Raw genomic sequence first — 17,815 nt, forward strand, 5'->3', positions numbered from 1 at the left:
ATGACAGGTTGAGAGACCATGGAAAAAAGAAAAAACATTGTTCCTGCTTTTTTTTCTTTTTTTTTTTTTGAGACAGTCTCACTCTGTTGCCTGGGCTAGAGTGCCGTGGCATCAGCTCAGCTTACAGCAACCTCAAACTCCTGGGCTCAAGCGATCCTTCTGCCTCAGCTTTCCAAGTAGCTGGGACTACAGACATGTGCCACCATGCCTGGCTAATTTTTTCTATATATTTTTAGTTGGCCAATTAATTTCTTTCTATTTTTTAGTAGAGACAGGGGTCTTGCTCTTGCTCAGGCTGGTTTCAAACTCCTGACTTTGAGCGATCCACTCGCCTCAGCCTCCCAGAGTGCTAGGATTGTTCCTACTTTTTGAACAAAGGGGCCCTGCATTTTCTTTTTGCACCAGGACTTGCAAACTGTGTAGCCTTGTGTAGCCATCTTGGGTCCCAGGAGAAGGTACAGAGCCAGGCCCCCACCTCATGGTGGTCTTTAGAGAACAAGGCATTCAGTATTTCCTTACACACTTTCCTTAGGTGACAGGACCAGCTCAGTTTCCCCATGGAGACAGCATTCTCACCTGCATCCTCTCTGGTCCCTTCTGTCCACCCCTTCCGCAGGACTCAAGGGAAGGATGATGGAGTGAGGAGGAAGCATGAAGGTGCTTATGAACAACCAATGTCACCAGGTGGTTTATTGACATCCAAACCCCACACCCTTCCCACGGCAGACCACCTGCTTTGGCCATAAGGCTATGGTCAACAATCTGTAGGAAAGCTGGCAAGGTCCCAGGGCCTAGCAAATCTCTCAGAATGGTCTGTAGCTATGAAGGACCCTGTTCCTGAAAGGGGGAGGGGCTGTGATTCACTGAAGGGATGCTGCTCTCTGGTTAACCGACAGACTGACCGTCACTGATGGAAGGACTGCTCACCTACATTGCAGGGCCAGGGATGTGTGGGTGTTTGCGCTGGGGTCTGGCCCGGAGGAGAGACAGACGGGAAGGACTAATGAGAAATCAGTCAGCAATGACAAGCCACTGGGCCACCTCCCTCACCCTGAGTCGCTCAAGCGGGGAGCAGAGGACCTCCCAGCAGGAGGTGCAGGGGAGGGTGGCCAGGCCTCAGAAGCTGTTATCGATGTTCCAGACGTCCCCGCTAAGCGCGTTGGCGGCCCCCTGCAGTGTCCAGGTGAGCAGCGCTAGCTGGCGCCGGAAGCGGCTCTCCTGGAAGCCCAGGCCGGGTACCACACCGGAAGAGGTGGCCCCAGGAGCCCCAGTACCATTGGTGCGCAGCAGCCGCAGGTGGTCAAGCAGGGCGCCCAGCGTGTGGTCTCCACGACCCAGGAAGATGTGGCGGAATGGGGAGTCGGCCGGCGACACGTACTGGGACAGGAAGTAGAACTCCACCTGCGCCGAGAAGAGGATCAGGTTGGGGCAGGGGCTCTGCCCTGGGAGCAAAGGCCAGAGTCATCCCTGCCGCCTGCCAGCTGTTCCTAACCGAGCTGGAACTTAGTACTTGCTCTATAAACACGGTTGAGCGGTTCCGTAAGTCCCGCCTACTTGGCTGTCCTATCAGGAATAGCTATACTGTGACGTGACCAGTAGCTAGGTAGGATGCGTCCTCAAGCTGTGTTCTGGGTTCTAATGTCTCTCTCTCTCTTTCTCTCTCTCTCCTCTCTTTTCTCTCTCCTCTCTCTCGAGCCCTGAAGCCTGCATCTAGGTCTCTCCAGACTTTCTTCCTCTCCAATCACTTCCCTGCCCAAAGTTTCAAAGAACAATCTATCGTCCACCTGTTCCACTTCTTAATTCTCCACCTTCCTACACCAGAGTTATTCTGCCACCTCTGCCACTGTCTATAGTCCAGAGTCAAAGGCCAAGAGGACAGCCCAGTCCTAGTCTCCTCCTATCCTCTGCCAGCCTCTCTGGTTCCTTCCACTCCCACCTGAGGGCAGGTATCAAGGTCCCACCTTCCTCTCTGTACCTAGGTCCGGTGGTTCCCACCCTGACTGCATATTAGAATCACTTAGGGCCAGGCATGGTGGCTCACGCCTGTAATCCTAGCATTCTCAGAGGCCGAGGCAAGAGGATCGCTCAAGGTCAGGAGTTCGAAACCAACCTGAGCAAGAGTGAGACCCTGTCTCTACTAAAAATAGAAAGAAATTAATTGGCCAACTAAAAATATATATATGGAGAAAAAATTAGCCGGGCATGGTGGCACATGCCTGTAGTCCTAGCTACTTGGGAGGCTGAGGCAGGAGGGTCCCTTGAGGCCAGGAGTTTGAGGTTGCTGTGAGCTAGGCTGATCCCACAACACTCTATCTCACTCTATCTCTGGGCAACAGAGTGAGACTCTGTCTCAAAAAAAAAAAAGAATCACTTAGGGGAGATTTTAACCCTTTGCACTCGCTTGCTTTTTTCTCGATTCCTTTATTCTACTCGGGATTTAATTTTTTAAATACCCCAGATTTTACAAAGCACGGCAGTAGAATAAAAAACTGGAGTTTCTTTTCATACAAACTTATTTATTTGGATATTTTTATATTCCAAATTATTGATACATTCAAAGAGTAATTTTAATCTCTATAATTTTTGCTAACCGTGTCGTGTCGAGTCACACTCGACATCTGAGTGCAAAGGGTTAAAAGTACCATTGTCTGCACGCAACCCTAGCAAAATCAAAACCTCTAGGGGTGGTCTCAGACGTTCACATCTTTTTAAAGCTTCCATCATCGTTCACTCACAGAGCTCATTCATGCCCCTGGCTTCAACCAGGACCTCTGTGGAGACAGCTGCCAAGTCTCCTCACCCAATTGTCCACTGGGATCCTGCCCTCCAGCCTTTGGGACGTCCCCACTGGGTTGGAGGGCACTTGGACACAGCCTCACACACATGTCGGCACCAGCCTCTTGCAAAACTGCCTTGAACCCACATTCATGAGCACCATGGTCTTCCCCAGGTGTCAGGCGCTCAATATGGAGGAGAAGTGAGAGTGGGGTGAGCAAATGATTTGGGGTAGACTGCCAGGTCTCTAATTTCGGCTCCCCCACTTACTATGTGATCTTGGGTAAGTTACTTAGCCTCTCTGAGCCAGTTGTGCATACAGTTCTAGCAACCCCACAGGGACTGGGGGAGCCCTGTGGGAGAAAGTGAAGTAAAGCCCCCAGCACATGGTAGCCCTCTATACTTGGCAGCTGCAATTATTATTCTCCTACTCTTCCCTCAACACCCAGTCTGTCCACTTTTCCTTCCAAATGCCTCCCATCCATCCTGTCCCCACCTACAGGCATTTGCTGCCGCCTGCCACCTGCACCCAGAACTCAGCCTTCATTAACTTCATTCCTTCTTTAGGCCATTTCCTCGCTGGCCAAAGTCCTCCCACATCAACTTCCTGCTCAAAAACATCCCTAATTTCCTAGATGCCAAGACCCTAAAATCCATCCTTATCCTTGTGTTCAAGGCTCTCCACGGTTGATGCCTAACCCGCAATTTGGGGCTCTCCTCTCCTCTGCCTATCCACGGGGCCTCTGTTCTGGCTCTGCTGGTCCACGCCCTGCTTTCAAGTAAAACGAGGCCTATACAACTGCCACACCCTTATTCTGGGTCTCTCCACCCTGAAATGTCCTCTTTTCTTTGCACCAGCCCAAGTTCTGCCTGTTCTTCAAGATCCATGTCACACTCTAAAACAGAGGTCAGCAAACTTTTTCTGCAAAAAGCCAGATACTAAACATTTTAGTCTCTACTGGCCATACTTCTATTGCAACTACTCAACATTGCTGCTGTAGCACAAAAGCAGCCATAGATAATACGAAAACCAATAAACTTGGCTGTGTTGCAATAAAACTTTATTTACAAAAACAAGCAGAATTTGGCCCGCTGGCACTAGCTTACCAACCCCTGGTCTAGAGCTGCAGAGTTCGCTGGCTTTGGGCCAGCCCTGTGTTGCAGGCTCTGAAGTCCTGAGTCCTTTCCTCTCTGGCCCTGAGCCTGAGACATGCGTCTTACACACAGGTGCCCTTTATCCTAAGGCAAGGGTGACTTTGGGAGAAGGGTGTCTGTTTGTATTCTGACACAACAGACCAAGATCTGTGAATGGGGATGAACCATGCCCAGTCTCTTGTCTTACCCCAGGGTCACATGTGTCTCAGTGGAGGGGACAAAGGGAGGGGGAGAATGTAAGGAGAAGGAGAGGTAAGGAGAGGAGGAGATCGAGGAAGAGAGGAGAATGAGAGAGACCAGGAGAAAGGATTGAGGAAGAGCAAGAGGGACAGGTTTGTAAATAGAAAGAGGAGTATGTGATGCCAAGGGAGACAGGCAGGGTTCCAAGCAGGAAATAGCACGGAGGAGAAAGAGCACAAACCTCCAAGGGCAGACATGTTCTCTCTGAAAACCCATGAGTGCAAGTTCTCACGAGGCACAGTATGTATACTGTGGGTTCCCTGCTCACCCCACACTCACAGAGGACTGTCCTGCTTATAATTTTGCCCTATAGACTTTTTCCTATGCCCATTGTCCCTACCCACACATTTCCAGAGGTCAAAGCATTGAGGGGTTGAGTTCTTGGGGTAAGGAAGAGGAAGAGGAGGAGTTAGAACTGGAGGTAGGGGTAGGCTGCAAAGTATTCAAAGCTAAGCAGGAGGGATTGTTGAGGGAATAAGATCTTGTTTAACTTTCACACACCTCCTCCAGGCAGCCTTTCTGGATTTCACCCATTTCATTACCAGAAGGAAGAGCTCTCCATACTGAATTTCTTTAGCTTTTTCGATCTCCCAGGCAGTAATCTTATGCCTCTTGTACTGTGGCCCACTGGGGACATGCTTTTTCTCTCTAGAGGTGTGGGGGAGGCAGTGGGAGCTGCAGGACAGGAGTCGGGGGCTCCGTCCCAGTTCTGCCAGGCGTTGGCCAGGCAACAGCGAGCGGCCAAGGGCCTCCCCCCTCCCTGTCCACTTCATCACTTTGCAAGGCCTGCCTCAAGGATGGCTGTGAGCATTGGGTGTTCAGGACTGGCAGCGCCCTGAGGACAGGCCTGGTCAGCGGAAGCAAGGCTGAGGGAGGAAACCAAGCACCAGCGGGCGGCGCCCGGGCTGGGGCGGGGCCTCACCCGCATGATGCGCACGTTGTACATGCGCATCAGCCGCTCATCTCCGGGTTCTGAGCTGTAGATTTCCTGCCGCAGCTTCTCCGCCGCCCGGAAGAAGTCCCCACGCGCTGAGTACACCCACTGCAGAGTCAGCCCGCGGGCCTGAGGGTGGAGGTGCAGGCTGGGGCCGGCGGCGGGGGCCCGGACCCTGGCCTAGGATGGGTCAAGGAGCTGGGGGACAGGGCTGGGACTCTGGGCCTGGCAAGGGGTCCGGAGTGCTGGGGGCAGGACGAAGGGGGCGAAGCCCCTGCACCTGTGCAGTTGGGGAAGCCACATCCCGGGGGCTGGGGAGGGTACCAGCTGCGTCCCAAAGGCTTAGAAGACTGGAGGCAGGAGGAACAGGGCCAGGTTGCCAGAGGAGACCTAGACCTCATGGATTGCAGGGTGGAGGGGCCGGACGCCCTGGTCTGGGCCGTACTCTAAGGGCATATAGCGCCCCCACCCCCACCCCCAGGGTTGAGAGCTGGGCTGGCCTCTTGGACCTTGAGGTCCCCAGAGTACTCGTTGAGGCTGCCGATGTGCCTGAGGACCACGTCCCCGTAGCGGCCGAAGTCGAGGGGCAGCAAGTGATCGTGGCTGAGCCGGATGAGGAGTTGCCCAGCGAGCTGGGCCACAGCCTGGGCCACGGCGGGCAGGCGGCCTCGCAGCATCTTGTGCAGGTTCTCATAAGTGTCTTCCCTTGTGTGCAGGAACGGGTACTCCTGGTCATCCTGCAGGGACAGCGTGGGGCTGGGGCAGCGGCAGGCAGGCTGGGGGACTGGCACTCTTTCTGCAGCAGGGTGAGGAAGACTCACCTCCATGAAGGAGAACTCAACAGCAGGGACCCCCACAAAGGCCGTGAAGGAGTAGGCACTGCTGTCCATGGCCAGGGGCCGGATCCTGGGGATAGGTGGGTGGGAGGGCTCTGTGGGCTCAGGCTCCCCACACCCACCCAGGTCCCCCATGGCCCAAACTTACACCTCAGCATCCCAGCTGGGATTGGTGGACACCACCTGCTCATAGATTGTCTGCCCACTGTGGTTAGGAGAGTCCACCTGGGGGCAGGTGGGCGAAGGGTCAGGCCCCGCCCCCACCAGCTGCCCCCCATCCCCTGTTCCTGGTGGGGCTCTTGCCTGCTTCAGGATGTTCTCAATGAGGCTGATCAGAAGGGGGCTGGTCTTGGCCTGGAACTTGTCATCCCCTGGAGAGAGGGGAAGGGGGAATGCCAGGCTCAGGGCTTAGCCTCAGGGCTGAGGATGGAGCCTGAGGGGTCCAGAGGGTGGCCACTGCCCTGGCTCACCCAGCACTGCGTTGTCCAGGCTCACATAGGCCACAGCTTTGAGGTGCAGCACGCTGAGGTAGCCCTGTGGGTGGGTGAAGCATGTGGAGAATGGACCCCCCACATCTCCCCGCTGCCCAACCACCTGCCCAGGACCCCACATCACCTCCAGCCACTCCGTGGAGCCCACGCTCCCAAAGTCGCCTCCATCCCAGCTGATGAAGAGAAGACTCCTGCGGGGCCGGAAGCCTGGGGGCAGAAGGGGAGGGAGTGTGGGCTCCCTCTTTGTCCCCTGTCCTGGTCCCCCTGTGGTCACTCCTTCCATCAAACCTCATCCCCACCTGTCTCACCCTGGGTCTGCCCTGACTCGACTGTAACATTGATGGAGATGGCTTTGCATGCAGACTCTCCTGCTTAATCTCCGCTCAGAGCCGTGGACTATTATTACTTTCAGTTTTAGATGAGGAAATAGAGGTGCAGTGACTTGCCCGGGGCCCCATAGCTAGGATGTTGAGGAGCCAGGTTTGGAGTCCAGGTCCAAGTGACTGCCTGTCTGCCCAGTCCTGGCTCGGGCCACAGCCCCAGCTCTGCCCGGCACAGGCCATGACCTTACCGTTGCTCACCATGGAGGAAAAGGTCCGCACCAGCTCCAGCAGTATGGCAGTCCCCACGGCAGACTTGGCCGCCCCTGGGCCCCACGCATCCCTCTGGGCCCCAATGACAACGTAGTGATCTGCGGAAGGGATGTTTGGGGCCCACCTTTTACACTGGCAGCATCAACAGTCTTCCCCTGCACCCTGGGAGGGTGACTGTTCCCAGGCCCCACCCCCACCTCTCAGGCTGAGCCTCCCTGCCCCAGCCCCTCACATCTCAGCAGTCCAGCCCTGCAACCCCTGCTGTCCCTAGAAAGAGTGCCCCTCTCCCCTTGTCCCTCCCAGGATGACCTGCTCCTTCAGCAGGGTGCCTGGGGTCATTCTGGACTTCATTCCCTCTTTGGTTGGTCATGTCCCCACCGGTCACCAGGTCTTCCCCTTTATTTATTTATTTTTGAGACAGAGACTCGCTTTGTTGCCCTGGCTAGAGTGAGTGCCGTGGCATCAGCCTAGCTCACAGCAACCTCAAACTCCTGGGCTCAAGCGATCCTTCTGCCTCAGACTCCCGAGTAGCCGGCACTACAGGTATGCGCCACCATGCCCGGCTAATTTTTTCTATATATATTAGTTAGCCAATTAATTTGTTTCTATTTATAATAGAGATGGGGGGGGGGAAGTCTCACTCTTGCTCAGGCTGGTTTCAAACTCCTAACCTCGAGCAATCCTCCCGCTTCAGCCTCCCAGAGTGCTAGGATTACAGGTGTGAGCCACCGCGCCTGGCCAGGTTTTCCCCTTTAAATCTCTCTCTAGCCCTTCTCCCATCTGCTACTCTCACCACCAGTATCCTCACCTGAGCCCCACCACAGGCCTCCCTGCACTGTCCCTTGGTGCTGATCTAAGGGCTTACTGGGACCACACTGTTCCCAGAGTGCTTTCATGCCCTGCTCTCCAGCTGAGAACTCACACTGTGCGACACCGCACATTCCAGCCCTGGACAGGCCAGAACGGGAGGTCTCACCATCACTCTGTCGGTCCCCTCTCAGCCTCAACTTGCCAGCCTCCCTCCTCTGGGCTCCACTCCTGCCCCTTCTCTGGCCACAGTTTGTGAGCAGAGGCTCTCCTCACGTAAGCTGGGGTGACACTGGGCAGCAAGCATACCTGGCTCTGAGAGGCCCTCGATGCAGCCAAAGATGTTGCTGATGGGGGTAGAGGCCCTGTGGTTGTTGACCCCTAGCTGCAGGCCTGGCCCCGGGCCCAGGCGATAAGGGGAGCCTGGGAGGCGCCCCTGCCATTCCTGGGGGGCCACAGGGCCTTTGAGCTTCCTGGAGCAGAGTAAGGCAGAAAGGGTTGGAAGTGGCAGAGATGCCCAGGCTACAGAAGAACGCAAAGCACCCGCTGGCTCCAGATTTCTGCCTCTGAACCCTGGCTGGGGGGCACTACAGCCAGGGCTGCTCTGTACAGTTGTGTAGGTTGTGTCCTGCTCAACGGTGCCCAAGAACTCTGAACAGTGAGCCCTGGCAAGAGACTGTGCCTGCCCAGAAGGGTTGCCTTTTTCTAGTTCACCCTCCTCTGCCTCCTCCTCCCCCTAGTCCCCACATTCCTCTCACCTCAGCAAGCGAGAGGCAATGTCTGCACTGATGGGCTGGGCTGGGATGCTGGGGAGGCCAGAGGATTCAACTGGAGGGAACTGGGTTTGATTGAAGGAAGGAAAGCCAGGCGTGTAGGGGTCCCCAGTTCCCAGGTGCACCTGTGGGGAAAGGGGTCCCCACGGTGAAGTGCGGGCTGGGCTTGGGCCCCCAGGGAGGCACTGCTGGCTTCCCCCAGACTCACATGTCCATACACAGCCTGGTGGCTGGACAGCCCTGGCTTGTGTGGGCCTTGAGAGAAGTCTTCTGGGTCGGGGTATATGAGCACTCCTCGGGCCCCAAAGTCCTGGGCACTGGCCACCTGGGGAAGGCAGGTGAATATAGGACTCCTTCTCCCAGGAGAAAATGATTTGTAAGGGCAGAAGTCAGGAAAAGTGAAATGGCAAGGCTTTTGATCGACTCTGTCCATCCCACAGAGAGGCTGTGCCAGAGTGCCACCCTAGGCAGTGCCTTGGCAGCCCTCAAGTCCCACCTGGCCCCACTGTCCCTGTGTTCCTGTTCCCTACCCCATCTAATTTCCCCCCAACCTCCTGATTTTGTTCACGGGCAACATTTTCTTACCGCCCAGTTGGTTCTTCCCTTTCTCCTTCTGACAGCCCCCCAGACGCTTCCCATCGGCAGTGCGACCCTCCGGTTCCCCAGCCCGCGCACTGCCGGCTCCAGGGCCCCTCACCTTCTGGGCAAAGCTGGTCACCCCCACGCGCACCAGCAGGAGGCGGCCCGCCAGCTCCACGCCCCTGGCCCGCAGGTGCTGCAGGTCCTCGGGCCGCCCGTAGTGGGCGTACACCAGCTCTCCCTGGGGACCAGGAGGACCGTGAGAGGCGCGTCCCGGGACCGGGAAAGGACGCGCGCCGCTCCGCTCCCATCCCGGGCGCGGGCGGGAGGCGCTCACCGTGGCGTTGCCCGTGGCGCTGTAGGGACAGTAGGCGTCGGGGTCCTCCAGCGGCAGCTGCTCCCCAGCCTTCCCGGCCTCATCGACCCAGTGCAGGGTGTTGGGGTGAGCCCTGCGGAGGGGCGGTGGTGAGCTCAGCCCCCGCCGCGCGCCCCCCGCCGCCCACGCACTCACCGGTCGGGGAACTGCAGCCCCACGTAGTGCGTGTCTGCCCACACGTGGTCCAGCTTCTGGCGGGAGAGCGCCGCGCGGATGTCCTGAGTCAGGGCCGCCATCCCGGCCGAGCCGGCCACCCGCTCCCGGAGGCTGGTTTGCCTGCGCGGGGAGAGGTGGGATTGGGGCCGGGAGGGGAGAAGTTCTGGGGCTTCTGGGCACCCGGAGGGAAGGGAGGGAGGAAGGATGCCAGGGACGTGGGGTCGCCCCAGGGGCGGGGAGGGGCTCCTAAGTTTAGGGAAAAGCTCTCCCAGCCGACTGGTCTCTCCCATCACCGCCAGGGCAGCCCCCAAGGGTCTCCAGCACTTCCTGCAGCTTAAAACCTTAGCTTCCCTGTCTAGGGGTCCTGTCCACCATCCCTTAGGTTCTTCCTGGCTCAGGCCAGACTCACCCATCCATCTGCTTCCCCTACACACAGGCACGTGAATTCTCTCTCTCTCTCTCTCACTCCGTGTGTGTTTGTGTGTGTGTGTGTGTGTGTGTGTGCGCGCGCGCGGTGCTGTGCCCCAGGCATGAAAACACTTTTCTTCCAAAGGGCCAACTGGGCAGAGGCAGCAGATCCTCCATCTCCCCCAGCCCCAACCCAGGCAGCATGGAGACATTTTACTCCAAGGTTCCCAGTAAAATCCTGGGATCACTTGTCTCATTGGTGACCTCACCCTGTCTTCTTCCATGGCCACCATCCAACCAGAGGGTTGTGACCCGAATTTTCCCTGTTCTTCCATCTCACCTCTTTCTATGGGCTGTCCTGGCATGGCCTCCCTGTCACCCAGCACCACCTGTGTCCCTTCCATGGCAAGCAAACTCCCTTCCCCACTCATGGTTACAGAAGACCCCTTCTATGTCTCGCCTTGGCCCAAACCTGGCTCTCCCTGGAGAGCCCAAGTCTCCTGTGGGACTCTTCAGAGAGGGCAGCTCAGGTTCTCATCCCCCTGGCCTGGGAGTGGAGGTGAGCTCCTGGCTCTATTTTACCTTTTTTTTTGAGACACAGTCTCACTCTGTCATCCAGGCTAGAGTGCAGTGGCGTCCGTATGGCTCACTGCAACCTCAAATTCCTGGGCACAAATGATCCTCCTGCCTCAGTCTCCGGAGTAGCTGGGACTACAGACGTGCATCACCAGGCTAATTTTTTTCTATTTTTAATAGAGATGGGTCTTGCTGTTGCTCAGGCTGGTCTTGAACTCCTGAGCTCAAGCAATCCTCCTGCCTCAGCCTCTCAGAGTGCTAGGATTACAGCATGAGCCACTGCACCCTGCCTCTGACCATTTCTTCTCCGGGTAAATTCTCTTCCTTTGAAGCTCAGACTACCTGGCTCTCCCACGCCATCTCCCTCCTCACTGTTATCATCTAACCAGTTGGTCACTTGTCCACTCTCACCGAGCTCCCAGGAGTTCAAGTGTTTGTTTGAAATTGCACCTGATCAGTGGGGAAATAAAATATGGTAGGCCGGGCGCTGTGGCTCACGCCTGTAATCCTAGCTCTTGGGAGGCCGAGGCGGGCGGATTGCTCAAGGTCAGGAGTTCAAAACCAGCCTGAGCAAGAGCGAGACCCCGTCTCTACTATAAATAGAAAGAAATTAATTGGCCAACTAATATATATATATAAAAAAAAATTAGCCGGGCATGGTGGCGCATGCCTGTAGTCCCAGCTACCCGGGAGGCTGAGGCAGAAGGATCGCTCGAGCCCAGGAGTTTGAGGTTGCTGTGAGCTAGGCTGACGCCACGACACTCACTCTAGCCTGGGCAACAAAGCGAGACTCTGTCTCAAAAAAAAAAAAAAAAAAAAAAAAATATGGTGATGCAAACTGTGAAGTCCTGCGCAGCAAAAGGATCAACTAGATGTACACACCACAATGTAGATAGATCTTTAACACACCACACTAAGTTTCAAAAAATTATCTAAATTAAAAACACACACAAAAGGCCGGTCATGGTGGCTCACGCCTGTAATCCTAGCACTCTGGGAGGCCCAGGTGGGAGGGTCACTCAAGGTCAGGAGTTCAAAACCAGCCTGAGCAAGAGCAAGAGTGAGAGCCCGTCTCTACTATAAATAGAAAGAAATTAATTGGCCAACTAAAAATATATAGAGAAAAAATTAGCCCGGCATGGTGGCACATACTTGTAGTCCCAGCTACTCCGGAGGCTGAGGCAGAAGGATTGCTTGAGCGCAGGAGTTTGAGGTTGCTGTGAACTAGGCTGACGCCACGGCACTCTAGCTCAGGCAACAGAGTGAGACTCTGTCTCAAAAAAATAAAAAATAATAATAATAAATAAATACACATACTAGGCCGAGCGCAGTGGCTCACGCCTATAATCCTAGTTCTCTGGGAGGCCAAGGCGGGCAGATTGCTGAGGTCAGGAGTTAGAAACCAGCCTGAGCAAGAGTGAGACTCCGTCTCTACTATAAATGGAAAGAAATTAATTGGCCAACTAATATATATAGAAAAAATTAGCCGGGCATGGTGGCGCATGCCAGTAGTCCCAGCTACTTGGGAGGCTGAGGCAGGAGGATTGCTTGAGCTCAGGTGTTTGAGGTTGCTGTGAGCTAGGCTGACACCACGGCACTCACTCTAGCCTGGGCAACAAAGTGAGACTCTGTCTCAATAAAAAACAAAAACAAAAAACAAAAAAAAAAACCACACACACACATACTAAAGATAGCTATAGCCGAATAATGGGTCTTAGAGCCATATTTTTTACTTCTTTCTATTTTTCCATGTTGCTGAAATTTAAAAATAATGAACATATGTCATGTTACAGAAACATTACTGTTTTTTAAAAACCTACATATACATGTAAAACATTACATATATGTCAAAACCATATGTGTATTTATTTATTTATTTTGAGGCAGAGTCTTACTCTGCTGCCCAGGCTAGAGTGCCGTGGCATCAGCCTAGCTCACAGCAACCTCAAACTCCTGGGCTCAAGCAATCCTCCTGCCTCAGCCTCCCGAGTAGCTGGGACTACAGGCATGCGCCACCATGCCCGGCTAATTGTTTCCTATATATTTTTAGTTGGCCAATTAATTTCTTTCTATTTTTAGTAGAAACGGCGTCTTGCTCTTGTTCAGGCTGGTTTTGAACTCCTGACCTTGAGTGATGCTCCTGCCTCAGCCTTCCAGAGTGCTAGGATTACAAGCGTGAGCCACTGCGCCCAGCTCATATGTGTATTTAAAGGAACACCTCAAACACATTAGAGGAGGTGCTTATGGGGGAGGGGAGAGGGCACTCAGAGATGAGGCAGGGAAAATTAAATAGGGAGGTCCTTTTGCAGCCCAGTGAGGACACTGTACAATGGTGTCAGAAGTATGACCAACTCCGTTCTTTGCAGTTGACCTTTAAAAAAATCCCCTCTGTCAGCTAACCATACTCTTGTTTGAAACTCTTCACTTCTCTCTCTTTCCTGTTAGAATGAAATCCAAAGCAGCTAAAGTAGCCATTAAGGCCCTTTAGGGCCTGCGCTGTGTCCACCTCACCAGCCACATGGGCTGTCTTTCACTTCCTCCAGTTGGCCACTATCTTCCCACTTAGACCCTCTGCACATGCTGTCCTCTTGGCCTGAAATACTTTCCCACCATCACTTTGCCTGGAAAACTACTTGTCTCTCAGGGCTTCACTTGTCAGTTCCTCAAGGAAGTCTTCTGTGACCCCCAGTCTAAATCAAGTCCCCTGGTTATAGTCATTTTTCACATCCTTTATTTGTCTTTCAAAGCAGTAATCCCAGTAGTAATTATGTAGTCATTCGTGTGATCATTGATTTAGTATTCATTTCCTCCAGTGGATTGTAAGCTACATGAGAGCAAGGTCAGACTGTTTTGATCTCTGCTCTGTTACCATCACCTGCTTAGCTTAGTACCTGCCACTTAGTAGGTACTCAATAATATTTGTTTGATAAATGAATAAATGACCTCATTAATGTCACTTTCAATCCAGCCATCCACTTCCTCGAATCTTGTGTTTCCCTAGAACTCCATGCCTGGAATATTTATCTATTGAGGATTTACTGACCACCTACTAAGTGCTAGGCACTGTAGGTACTGAAGACTCCAAGATAAATAAGACACAGTTTATCAGATAAATCTTCAAGGTTCCAGAATCCCACTCTCTGAGTAGACCTCGTACGGTTCCAACTCACTACCTTGCCCTCACTGTACCTCTTCTTCACCTCCTTGAACACTGCAGATGTCCAATCTCCAAGTCTTTTATTATTTTTTAATTAATTAATTAATTACTTTTAGAGATTAATTAATTAAAAAATTAATTAATTAATTAAAAAAATTTAAATTAATTACAGTATCTCTATACTGTCCAGGCTGGATTGCAGTGGCTGTTCACAGGCACTATCATAGCTCACTGCAGCCTTGAACTCCTGGGCTCAAGTGATCCTCCTGCCTCTGCCTGGCAAGTAGCTGGGACTACGGGCAAGCACCACTGCACCTGGCCCAATCTCCAAGTCTACCACTTCCTCCCTGGCTTTTCTTCTCTCCCCATCCACCTAGAGCTAGGTTTCAGTTCATTGCTGTCTCCCCTGACTGGTCCACTTTTGCCTTCCTGCCTGATGATGGCACCCACAGTGCTGCACCCTACTCTTAGACTTATCAAACCATCCATCTTCTCAGCCCGTACCCAGATGACCAAGTGCTGCTCAAGAAAATAAAAATGCCCTGAACATCGTTGAGTCCACAGATTTCAGGTCTTTTAGCAGGTAGCCCCAGCAGTGTATCAAAAGAGTAATGATATACTTATATCAAGTTTAGCTTTGAGCTCATGAAGACAAGGAGATCTATTCATACAAATTACTATGTAAACATTAAAGACCATTTCACCACATTCTGGAAAAATATTTGAAAAAAAATCTCTATCTGTTCTTCCTTTTCTGATCATTAAACAAACAAACAAAAACTCACCGAGCTAAGAATAAACAGAAAGAAACTTCCTTAATTCAACCTTTAAAAAGCTGTCTGGAGTCTGCAACAAAGTTCATACTCAATGACAAAGTATTATAAAAAACATTCCTATTAAAGTCAGGAAATAAGCAAGGATATCTACTGTCACTATTACCTAAATTTGTGTCCTCTCAAATGCAGAAAGAAATGAAAAAAAAAAAAACAAAAGGTACAAGCACTGGAAAAGAGAATGTGCATCACCTACTATTCTACAACTTAGCTGATTACTTAGAAAACCCAAGAAACACTGAAAAACGACTGCTGGCCTGAAAGAGGGCTATGGGTGGACCTATCTTCTGGACCTGTCTGGGCAGCTTGTCTCCAGTAGGGGAAGGTGACCGCAGCAGGATGAAGGACACAGGCCAGTGTGTGTCTGGCATCCCCTGTGATGTAGATGAGGCACTGTGCCCACAAATGCATGTGCTTGCCTGTTTCTACAAGAACGCTCCTTCCCAGAGCTCCCCAAGCTCCCTGCTGCCACAAGTCTAAGTCCAGAGTACAGCATTCAAGACTTTTATGGATCTGTCCTGCGTCATGTTGGCTGCCGGACCCCTCTGTTCTTAGTTCCCTCATCTCCCAAATATGCCACCCCCCCCCCGAGCCTGAGCCCCCTGGAATCTCAGTCCCAGATGCCTGCCGTCCTTCCCAGGACCCCTGAACAGGGAAGATAGGAAGACAAGTGAAACTACTCAAGAGGGGGACCCAGACGCCAGCATCCTGGGCAAGGAGGGAGGCAGGCCCAGTCTGAGCAGATGAGGGGTGGGCACTTGGGGCTGGGAGGGCGCAGGCTGATCCCTACCTGATGGCGTCCTCCAGGCACCCCTCCCCCAGGAGCCGCAGGAACATGGCCTGGAGGTCGCTCCAGTACAACGTGCCTTGTTGGGAGCCTAGGCCTGGCTCATAGTTGACATCCTCGCTGACCACCAATAAGGAATCCCCGCATGTCTGGCAGGACCCTCGGAAGGCCACATATCCCAGAAGGAAGGCTGGTGGGTGGCAAGATGGGGTTCTCCTTGTGCCCTCCTCTGGACCCCAGAAATCTCCCACAGCCCAAGCCCTTCACTGCAGGGCACCGGGAGACTCACCCCCAGTGAAGATTAGTAGGGCTGTCAGGACCAGGTATGGGGCAGCCCTTCGTCCTGCTGCTGCCCAGGGTATGAGGTTTGGCCGCCCTGGTCTAGAGCCCAGGGGCTCAGGGCCCCTCAGCTCCATGGGGCAGAAGTGGGCCAGTGGCTCAGCCCCGTCCTCTCCGTCTTCCTCTTCCTCCTCCAGGCGCCCCTGCTGGGGGCCCTCCACTCGCTTGTAGATGTTCTGAGAGGGTCCTGGGGACAGCTGTTGCTATAGAGGGCACAATGGGCATGAGATTGGGGGAAGGGGCCTGGAGGATGGGGAGGAATCTGGCAATAATGGGGCAGTGACTTTGGGGTGCCACATGAGCACAGGGTGGGGTGGGGAGGGGCTGAGAGGCAGCTAGAAGGGAGGGACAGAAGCAAGGAGAGGGGAGGCCAGGACACTGGCCAGGAGGGGCCAGCCTGAGGGGCTTGGAAGGGGGCTGAGGGACCTGGAGAGAAGACCTGAGGTGTTCCCCCAACCCCATGGGTCTTACCGCTCTCTGGAGTAGACCCCAAAGCCGATCCATGGTCGTGCCCCTTCCTGAACCCTGCGGGCTGTCCCCCCCACCCCCCAGCGATAAACCGTTTGTGGGAACCCCAGGAGGGCCCCTTATCAGTCCTGGCAGGCAGCCTGAGCCCAAGCTGCTCCCCCACTAAGGGTGGGGGCACAGGCCTGGCCTCAGTCCAGCCTTCCAGACGTGGCCCTGTAACCCAGGCCAGAGCACAAGGGGCTGTGTCCTCCCCTGCCAATCCCTCCACAGCCCACTCCTGCCCCTTCCCTGCAAAACAATCAATTTTTTTACTTTGGGGCAGACTTTGGCCTCTAGTTCCCGTCAGGGGTGGGGGAGGGGGCCCATTGGTGGGGGAGGGTGGAGATATGGATGCCCCTTCCCCTCTCCTGCTTCTACTCCTCCCCGTGTCCTTGGAGACCTTTCCTAAGCCCCCCACACTTGGGGGTTCACCATGGACATCTGCCCCCTCCTTGTCTGGCTGCAGGTCCCAGTACCCAGCCCCTGTAACACATTGGCTGTCCTCCCTCCCCTGGCGCCTGCCACAGTGGGATCCTAAGCTGGAGGCGCCACAGTGGTGTGACTTGGGGGTTTGGTCTGGCCATGTGGATGTCTGTCTCTGGAATCAGGCAGAAAGGCAGGTCGCAGACCCTCACTGGCTGCTGGGGAGAAACAAGCATGGGTGGAAGCACATGGCCAGGCAGGACCAGTGAGTGTCTAGGATGAGGGTCCTGGGGTCAGGGATCTGTGGGTCAGGATCAGAGTGGGGGAGGTGGAAAGAGTCCTGGTCAAGGCATGGGTTCTCCCTGAACACCAGCACTTCTTTGGTCACCAAAGGACTTGGATCACATGGGTTTCTACCTCTGCGGGGGCTGGGACCCTCTGAAGGTCTAATGAAAACCCAGGTAACCTCACCCCGGAAACACATCACAGGCGCAAACCGCTAAGTTGTGCCTACAATTTCAGGCAAGGGGCACAGAACCCCAAGCCCCACCTAGAACCCCAGGACTAATTATGAATAGGAGGACTCAGAGGTTCCTCCAATCCCCCTTAGGTGGTAAGATGGGGATTCCTCAGGGTCTCCCCTGGATAACCTCAGCTCCTACCCAAGACCAGAGAGAAGGTCCGAGATGCCAGGGCACACTAAGTGCCCCAGTCCCTGCCCCATGCCTGTCACCGCCAAGAGCCCCAGGGAGGAAGGCGCAGCGCAGCCCGGGCTCACCTGAGCTGCAGGTCCTAGGGAGCTCAGACACTTCTTTGAGACGGCAGGCTGGGGCTCAGGCCCCGCCCACCCACACCACGCCTCTCCAAGCTCCGCCCGCATCTGGTTCGGCCCCGCCCAACCGAGGCGCTCAAGCCCAGCGCGTGAACCTCCCTCCCGCAGCCCTTGCCGCCCCGGCTCGGCTCTCCGTCGGGTCCTCACTGCGTGGTCCCCCGTGGGTCGCGGCCCCTCCGGAACCTGAAGAGTCCGTGGCTCCTGGGGCTGTGCCCTGGCGTGCATCACGGGATCGGCG

The 17,815-nt window shown here is 54.4% G+C and overlaps 1 protein-coding gene across 2 annotated transcripts; it reads right to left on the reverse strand.

Moving 5' to 3' along the window:
- Positions 1 to 658: 658 nt before the first annotated feature.
- Positions 659 to 17,613, reverse strand: TFR2 (transferrin receptor 2). 2 transcript variants are annotated; one of them, XM_012759174.2, is made up of 19 exons: positions 17,524 to 17,613; positions 16,287 to 16,347; positions 15,766 to 16,018; positions 15,480 to 15,666; positions 9,695 to 9,835; positions 9,521 to 9,632; positions 9,302 to 9,424; positions 8,813 to 8,929; positions 8,590 to 8,729; positions 8,141 to 8,304; positions 7,003 to 7,122; positions 6,556 to 6,638; positions 6,411 to 6,474; positions 6,244 to 6,311; positions 6,089 to 6,165; positions 5,926 to 6,010; positions 5,614 to 5,841; positions 5,093 to 5,233; positions 659 to 1,401 (listed from the first exon to the last, which is right to left on the reverse strand). In XM_012759174.2, exons 2-19 carry the CDS (start codon positions 16,317 to 16,319, stop codon positions 1,117 to 1,119), a joined length of 2,421 nt encoding a protein of 806 aa, XP_012614628.2. In that variant the 5' UTR covers positions 16,320 to 16,347; positions 17,524 to 17,613; the 3' UTR covers positions 659 to 1,116. The 2 variants fall into 2 exon arrangements, with proteins under 2 accessions (XP_012614628.2, XP_012614627.2); XM_012759173.2 differs by lacking the exon at positions 17,524 to 17,613 and adding an exon at positions 17,408 to 17,456.
- Between the last annotated feature and the right edge of the window lie 202 nt (positions 17,614 to 17,815).

This window comes from Microcebus murinus, chromosome 19 (assembly GCF_040939455.1).
Source record: "Microcebus murinus isolate Inina chromosome 19, M.murinus_Inina_mat1.0, whole genome shotgun sequence".
In the NCBI taxonomy this organism is placed as follows: domain Eukaryota; kingdom Metazoa; phylum Chordata; class Mammalia; order Primates; family Cheirogaleidae; genus Microcebus; species Microcebus murinus.

Bases quoted from the DNA above. Each gene is read 5' to 3' on its own strand.
- TFR2 (XM_012759174.2), bottom strand. From the start codon at position 16,319: ATGGATCGGCTTTGGGGTCTACTCCAGAGAGCG. The intron at 7,123-8,140 runs GTATGCTTGCTG...TCCCTTCCGCAG, and splicing joins CGAGGGCCTCTCAGAGCCAG to ATCACTACGTTGTCATTGGG. The intron at 6,011-6,088 runs GTAAGTTTGGGC...ACCTATCCCCAG, and splicing joins CCCAGCTGGGATGCTGAGGT to GATCCGGCCCCTGGCCATGG.